General features: G+C 38.4%; 2 protein-coding genes across 3 annotated transcripts; one reads left to right on the top strand and one right to left on the bottom strand.

Moving 5' to 3' along the window:
* The first annotated feature begins 520 nt into the window (after positions 1-520).
* Positions 521-6,814, top strand: LOC134197147 (glutathione synthetase-like). 2 transcript variants are annotated; one of them, XM_062666414.1, is made up of 13 exons: positions 521-808; positions 1,239-1,314; positions 1,397-1,545; positions 1,604-1,655; positions 1,727-1,800; positions 3,013-3,093; positions 3,157-3,249; positions 3,307-3,376; positions 3,431-3,552; positions 4,241-4,310; positions 5,128-5,209; positions 5,267-5,462; positions 6,330-6,814. In XM_062666414.1, the coding sequence occupies exons 1-13, from the start codon at positions 564-566 to the stop codon at positions 6,451-6,453; spliced, it is 1,434 nt and encodes a 477-aa protein (XP_062522398.1). In that variant the 5' UTR covers positions 521-563; the 3' UTR covers positions 6,454-6,814. The 2 variants fall into 2 exon arrangements, with proteins under 2 accessions (XP_062522398.1, XP_062522399.1); XM_062666415.1 differs by having other exon boundaries at positions 735-808; positions 1,239-1,306.
* Positions 6,815-6,957: 143 nt separating this feature from the next.
* Positions 6,958-8,442, bottom strand: LOC134197627 (uncharacterized). Its single transcript, XM_062666972.1, has one exon. The coding sequence runs from the start codon at positions 8,332-8,334 to the stop codon at positions 7,132-7,134; it is 1,203 nt and encodes a 400-aa protein (XP_062522956.1). The 5' UTR covers positions 8,335-8,442; the 3' UTR covers positions 6,958-7,131.
* Positions 8,443-8,464: the final 22 nt, after the last annotated feature.

Raw genomic sequence — 8,464 nt, 5'->3', positions numbered from 1 at the left:
CGGAGATTTAATTAACATAATTACAAGACTCTGTACGTGTTACTGGCAACACCACAGCACTGCCCTAATGAACTAAACTGAACTAATCAGAGCGTTATCAAACCGCAAGGCGCCATTTATGTGGTCCCAAATGTAAATCGATTTTTTCAATTTTTAACTGTAAACAAAAATGATTCCTGTCAATGTGTATTCAATATATAATTCTTGATTTTTATTTAAAAATTGATTTAGCAGTTATTGAAGACCGTTTTATTAGAATCTAATTTTCAAAACTAAAGTTAAAAATTGAAGGGACATTTCATACATTGAGTTTACTATACCCTTAGCCAAATCCGGGCCTCGAGTAAAAATATTGTCGGTGATGACCTCCTCATGCATGACCGGTAGGGATGTTGGGTAGGCCGCTCACGTGCTGAGTAAATTCTCTAGATATACAATTAGTAAAAGAGCTAAAGCCGTCAATCTAAGGTTCTCACAGTGTGCGACAGAAGCAGAGGTCCACTTAGTTACGTTTTAGCGTGCGTTAGACCGAGGCTTGCTACAGTGTACTGTACCTGAACCCCATGGAGTTAAGACGGCTGGCGTTGAAAGCGCAGTATTATGCGATTTGTAACGGAATTTTAATTGAAGATTCTAACGCAACCGCTACGGCTAGACACCTACAACCAACTATTCCACCACTCGCTTTGTTTCCGTCTCCTCTGCCTCGTCAAGAGCTAACCTATATTACCAAAATTCAACCTTTAGTCAATGAACTTTACGACAACGTTAGTCGAGATCACATATTTCTCAAGACCACTCTACAACGGTAAGTATAGCTACAGAAATTATTCGCATGAAATTTCTTTGTCTGTGGGCGTATATCAAATTACCATGCATGTACACCAACACGGAGATGACGTCGTTTACCTCTATGTGATGAAGTGTTGTACTTATTCTGTGGCACAAAATGGAGACCGATTAGCTAATGACGTCAGATGTGGTGATTCTTGAAACTTGAGCTGCACTTACAGTTTGGTCTGTAAAGAGTGTGTCTCTAGTTCTTGGATAACGTTTTTCAGAACAAAATACAAATTTAATTAATGTTTAATAGATTTTATAATTAATTAATTAATTAATCGATTTGTATTTAGTTGTGATGAATTAAGTATTAATTGTTTTATATAAGGCTTAGACTTTAATACTTTTTGGCATTTTATTATTGTATTATTGGATGTCGCAATAATTTGTACTCTTAGTGTTATAGAAACTGATCAATTTACTCGACAACTTGTGAATATTTTGGAAATTTTGGACACCAAAAAATGTATAAAAGTAATGTTTTCATGTAACACCAATCTGTGTGACTTTCAACTTGAAACTTTGACATTAATTTCTTGATCACTGTTTTGAACAGAAGACAGCATGTGGCTTGCTAAGATCAGACTATATGATGGAGTCAAGATCAGACAGATGGAATGGTTTTACAAAAATGAAACAGGTAGAAGTCAACACTATTGCTGCAGCGACAGGCTGTTTAGCCGAACGTGTGCCTCAACTCCACAGGTAATCGAGAGCCACATCTCAACTACTATATCTTTTTCCTAATGACATGTTATAATAGATTTACAGTTAGTCTTCGAGATGGTTTTTGCAAGGGCAACTATGATCTTGAGGTGATCGAGATTTGTACTACTTGTTATCTTATTTATGCCAGTCGTGTTGAATTACTTTGGATACGTTGCAGTTACCTGCCTCTGAAAATGGTAAAGGAATGGCTGAGGGATTGGCAACTGCCTGGAAAGAGTATGGATCTGATAGGTTAGTGATTGTGCCATATACATGCTTTTTGTTGTAAGTATGTATGATGAGATATTAACTAATTGTATAGTATGTTTGCATGGTAGCTGTCTTTATATGTGATATCGATAAAGAGCTACCTTTATGACTTCATGAAGGAAAGTTGTCTTCGTAATTCTTTATTGCAGTTTTGACTGATATTTTCTAATTATATTAAGTGTTGTTATCTTGGTTAATTATTTTATGGGCTGGCTGATGGGCTTGTGGTTTGCTTGGTGTAGTTGGTATGTAATACGTAAAGTAGCACTTACAGTTTATGTGAACACCTAATATAGAGACAATATTGTGCTAAATTGAAACGTAGTAGTTAGATTCTTTTTATAGTCTAACCATGTGTTCCATCAGATGTGCATTGCACTATTCTAATTAAATTGTATAGTTAAAGTCATTGGGAAGGACTTAGCTCTCAATGCTGGTGAAACGAAGAGACAGTCAGATTTGAAATTTCTGTGTTCTATAATGAGTCGGTGTTATGAATTGATCAAATACAACAGTTTTCGTGTGCTTGTGTTTTAAAATTAGGTGTCAACTTGAATTGTTTATAGAATGATGTTTTATATAAATTAGTAACCTCAACACTACTTCTTTGCTTTCAGTGGTCCTTCCACACAAGGATAGCAACATGGTTAGATCATGTGATGTTGTCTGTAAAGCGTGGAAGGACCACCGAAAGCAAAGGAAGGCCTAGTGTCGAGGCTAATGAATTAGAATGGTATGCCTTTGCTTACCATGCTAATTGGAGGCTTAGTTGGCAAAGATTGTATGGACCAACAGAATTTGAAGAGGGGGAGGGGCTTGCTGCGTGAGACTATAGCTAGTTACGTATCTTTTGTGTGACTGTGGGTACATAGTACTGTGTGTGTGTGTGTGTGTGTGTGTGTGTGTGTGTGTGTGTGCGTGTGTGTGTGAGGGTGCACATGTGTGCACGTGTGTGTTCACAGGTGGCACTGGGTGCTATTAGTCTCAATTAAGAAATTTGCACTTAAACAAAACAGTTAAACTTCAAGTTCTAGACAGTCTCTTACTTATTGAGCCTAGACGGTATAGAAGCTCAAATCACAGTAGTTGCTTAGCGTATGGTTTTTTTCTTTGTACGACATGTACAGTCTGTTTTATTGTTAGCTAGGGCAGTGTGCAGTCTGTCCAATGTGCATGATGACTTGTGCATCTTAGAGCTGTCATTGTCATGCTAATGTGTGCTAATGAATGGAATATCTATGACATGTTTCATCTTGAGGCTCTACTGTTACTCAAGTGAGATTGTTTTTTTGATACTATGTTTTAATTATCAAAGTAATTTAGAAAAAATGTTTCCAGATTTTGTGTAAAACTTATTCAAGTAAACTTTGATGATATTGTTGAAGGAGGGCTGAAGCAAGCAACACTGCGTGAAGATGGAGCACTTATCATGTACAGCAATTACCGAACTAAATTGGATATAATAACTATTGTGGTCTGTTGTATTAGAGATGGTTATGAGGTTGCAGTAATTTATTTTCGATGTGGCTATGTTCCTGAGCATTATCCATCACAAAAGGTATCCTATTGTGTCTTTTTTATGTCTTGTTTTTTAGTATATCTGTTGATGTAGTATTGGGATGCACGTTTATTGCTTGAACTCTCGCAGTGTATTCAGTGTCCTTCAGTAGCTTTGCAGTTGGCTGGCACAAAGAGGGTGCAGCAAGAATTGGCCGCACCTGGTGTACTAGAAAGGTCAGCAGGCTTTCATTTGTTGTGACATAGCACTAGTGGTGATATCAGAACAGTGCATCATGCTTTTCATACCTACTTTTGTATGTCTTAATTGATGAAGTTATATAGCAGTGTCCATTTATGTATGTGGTTTAATTAATAATAGCATGGTCATATCGTTGTAATGCTGCATAAAGGTAATAAAAAGTTGAATCGCAGTCTTTGTTAATTGAATTTTTTATTTTGTCTGATATGATTTGGCATTAAGCTGTTCCGAACAAATAGATAGAGATAGGATTAGGGTTAGAATAGACTGACCTATAAACTGCACTCTACCTGTAAGGCAGCAATAGGTTGAACAAATGTAAGTGTGATATGATGAGTCTCCAGGTGTGTCTCGTAGAAGCATCATGGTCTTACATGCACAAGAACAATATAGTGCTATAGAGTAGTTATGTGTACAGATGTATGTGCTGTTGTAGTTGAAATAGTGTTGTAGTCTTTATGTGGTTGCCCCAAGATGCATGGGAACTGCACCAGTACCTGGTGTGATAAAAAGAACAATTTAGTAGTCAACGTCATGTCCGTATAGGTTGATGTGTGGTTCATGTTTTTGTACGTGTATACGTGTGGTTTGTGTAGGTATAGTTGTCAGTTTTGTTTGTAGGCAGAACGAAAGAGTTGTGTGTGTGTACTTGCTGTGTTGTAGGTTTGTACGAAATGTGGATTCAGTCAAGCAACTTCGAGCAACATTTCTAAATATGTACTTGTTAGACCAGGTATTGAAGTCTATAGTTGCTAGTTAGTTGTCAGTGTATCATTTATGATGGTGATACGTCTAATCTTAGTGTTTGGAAACTTCAATATGTTGTTGCACAGACATGATCAGCCAACTGCAATTACAAAGACAGACAGACAGACAGACAGACAGACAGACAGACAGACAGACAGACAGACAAATGTTTGTTTATAACTAGATGTCTATTTATCAGGACTGAGTATATTAAATTGTTTCAGCTTAGTGATGTATTTCAAAGCACATAGTTATCTAATGGACCAATGCTCAAACAGCAAGCCACCCAGACAGACAGACAGACAGACAGACAGACAGACAGATGAAACATTGCATTATTTCTGATTGATTAATTGTTTTGATTACAGTCAAAGTTATTGTTGTGTTAAAGTGTTAAGTCGTACATAGTTTCTTTTAATTGAGGCTATATATTTCTATTTTGCAGTGCACATTATGATCAAAGGGTAGCTAGAGTTGACGACAAGTTTAAACAATACAATCTGTCTGTTCTTCTGTATGCTGGTTGTATTTTTTTGTACTTTGTTTGTCTGTAGTGATATTGGCTTTGATGTCCAGTTTCCGGCTCTGTTTATCTGTTTGTTTTGCTATTTACCTGTGGTATGTGTTTGTATGTTGATTTGTTTTTCCTATTACTGTATAGTTGCATCTACTGCAGGAAGTTGTACAGTCCTCATATAACAGTAAATATTACGTTGTTGCAGTTAATAAACTTTTTACTAACTTGTAGGGAATATATGCATTATGAGATCACTGAGTAAGTTACCATGTTATGTGCTCTCTAGACTCCAGAAGGCAATAATGCTGCTGCAAAAGCAATTGCAAACCCGTCTGACTATGTTATAAAGCCACAGCGGGAAGGCGGTGGTATGATGACATTAATGTTTGCTGTTTCCAGTCTTGAAATTTAGCAAATTTCTTGAGGCTCAAATATATATAATGAAGATGTCAAGAAGACTTTGATTGATTTGAAGGACAGTACCATCAGGGGCTCTTACACAATGCAAGATAGAATCCATCCTGTTGAGACTACTAATTATTTTCTTCGCCATGGGCATTTAGAAGAGTTGAAACCTATAACAGTCATCAATGAGACAGGCATCTTTGGAGCATTTGTACGGTGAGAACATGCATGCCTCAAGTGTTAATTGCTTACAAAGTACTTATGAGGAAACTTTTAGTAATATTTCACATATTATTACACATAAATACTCAAGATAATGTGCTACTGTTATTCTGAGTGCAAACATTTTGTTGTGTAGTATTGATGGTATCATATGCAATTTGAGTTAACAGCTTGTTTACAGAATAAGGAAATGTAGTCAATTACATTGTGTAACTCGGGATATCCGAATGTCTTTGCACCCAACACGTGGTTAATTACTATGAGCTGGGATGTGAAAGTTCAAACCATAGTGTTTTGCTTGTGAGAGCTTTGACTTGTGCAGTAAGTCGACTATGTGGACTTGCCCAGGACTTGTTAGTTAGCAAGCAGTTGACAGTGTGACATTTCTGGAGCAACATATCACACTGCTCGCTGAAATTCTTCTCAATCTTTTAAATCACTCCTAGCTGCAACTGCTTTTTTACGTTATTAATCACACATGTGCTATAGTATTAATTGAAAATGTAAGGCAATTGGTCGAACTATTGGTATGTAGCTGATAGATAGTTGAGATATCTAGTGATACACAGCAACTGTTGCAGTGGTGGCTGAATGGCGGTGTCATAGTTAAGTGTACTGTAAATCCAGAAACTTTTGTACTCATGAAATTTTACTTATTTTTGTACAGCTACCTGGCTGTACTAGAATAACAAGATCGAATACTAATATTTATAGATAGATGCACTTGAATTTGGCTACAGTACAGTACGTACTGATGTCCTGTACTAAAACAACATTTATACGAACTACTTGATAGGCAGAAGTACTAAAATTCATGACTGAATGAAAACTTATGGATTTACAGTGTGTTGTGCATTGCAGAACTGGTGATGACATTGTGCTAAATTCTGTTCCTGGACACTACATGAGAACTAAGGAAGCTACTGCCACTGAAGGGTCTATACGACTTGGCAATACTGCCATTGGATCACCGTGGCTCAACTAGACATTCTTCATTGACGGTTCGATTATGAACGAAACTAGTTACTGCTTGTAACTGATCTAATTATTATGGCTTTCTGGCATATCATGGCATATCAATTGAAGACAAGTATAGAGATGGCAGAACAATGTGTGTATCAACATTTGGAGTACACTTTACTGTTTTATTTCTAAGAAAGAAATAAACTCAGGCAGTTATCAAGCTTTTCTAAGATTTTTGTGGTGGAAGATTTCTTATGAACTTGTTTTATGCTTAGAACAAAGTGTTACAAAGATTGCTTTGCAAAAAGGTGTCTTAGAGTGGTTTGTGTGTATACATGTGTGTGTGTTTGTGTGTATGTTTGTTAGTGTGTGTGTGTGTGTGTGTGTGTGTGTGTGTGTGTGTGTGTGCATGTGTGTGTGTGTGCGTGTGTGTGTGTGCATGTATGTGTGCATGTGTGTGTGTGTGTGCGTGTGTGTGTGTGTGTGTGTGTGTGTGTGTGTGTGTGTGTGTACATGCACGAGCACATTTCACCTCAATAAATTAACCGTCTCTAATAATAATACATAAATACATAATATACTACTTAAATAGGATGGAAATAAATCGGAAATCCCTAGGCACAGATTCTAGCAATCTAAACTATTCGTCTGCTTCGGTTTCAAAGGTGGTGGATCGTTGTGTTCCTAACTGTAATTTCTTTTATGTTGTTGATGGCAAACTTGGGACACGCTGCAGAGCAGACACCCTAAGAAACGAGGCTGAATTTGGCCATACAATATATTTGTTTTTCATCGAGGGCTGACGTGGAGGGTGCTCCTTGTGCACAGAATCACCTGCATTTTCTTCTCTGTACGTTTCTTGCTCACTGGTAACCATAGCACAATTTGTGTAGTCAGCCGAGTGTCTTTGTAAAGCCACTGCCGATGCTGGTCTCTTTCTGACAGAAACTGATGTCATATGTATTGCAGCAGGTGCAGATGCTGGGCGCTTATACCGTTTCTTTACGTCACGCTCTTCCACAGGTAGGCTGCGAATAAATAATATCACCTCAGCAACAGTTGGTCGTCGTGTGGGATTCACACTTAGACACTGTTTCAATACTTTAGCCGTACAACCAGAAACGTGACAGGTTCTAGCGGCTGAATCAACTTTCTTATGAATCATGCTGATCGACAACGCCGAAAGGGTGTCTTCTAAAACCACAGCCGGCTCGAATTTTTTGAACAACAGTTGATATAAAATTAATCCCAGTCGCCAAACATCCGCCTTGTCATTTACCTTTTCACAATGAGGGTAATGGGGTGGATGAAACCACGTGCCACTCTCGGCCACACCTAGAAGAAAAACTACAGCATTGCCTTTCGGCGAGATGAAAATATTGGCCCTAGTGAGTTGACTGTTGTAGATCCCTCTGTAATGAAGGTACTGGACTGCCTCCGCTACGTGAAGAAAAACCCTCATAGTTTGGTGTAGGTCACGTGACTGACTGCCCAGCCATTCATCCAATGTGGTAGTGGGGAAATGGTCGAGTACAAACAGACACCTCTTTCTCTCACCGTCTTCGAGTCTGTAGTAACACCGAACGATCCTTGCATGATGCAGTCTGTCCCATTGATAAAACAAAGACGAGAGTCTGACAAACAATGGATTCTCCATGGAAACGGTTGCGTAAACAATAGATCTGTTGCATGTCATGTCGTAACCTTTGCGCAATTCAACATATTCCGTTTGTCTAACGACCACAGCCTCGGAAACGTACTTGTGCAGGTTGTGATTATGAAGGACATATTGTTGGAGTCCACGTGGCAACGGCAGCTCGTCCAAACGATCAAGCCGGTGCACGCCTACATGCTTCCATATCACAAAAGTGCATTGCTGTTGTAGAGAGTACACGGAGGCCATATCTCACGCAATCACATACCTCCACGAGACGAAATTGCGAAAATCTCTCACTCAGCGAGTGTTAATCACGTGCGCGTTTTGACGTCACAGAGTAGTGAATGCAGAGCATGCGCGGGATTCTCCGAGCTCG

This window comes from Corticium candelabrum, chromosome 22, assembly GCF_963422355.1.
Source record: "Corticium candelabrum chromosome 22, ooCorCand1.1, whole genome shotgun sequence".
NCBI lineage: Eukaryota > Metazoa > Porifera > Homoscleromorpha > Homosclerophorida > Plakinidae > Corticium > Corticium candelabrum.
This window is presented reverse-complemented; position numbering and strand designations above follow the sequence as displayed.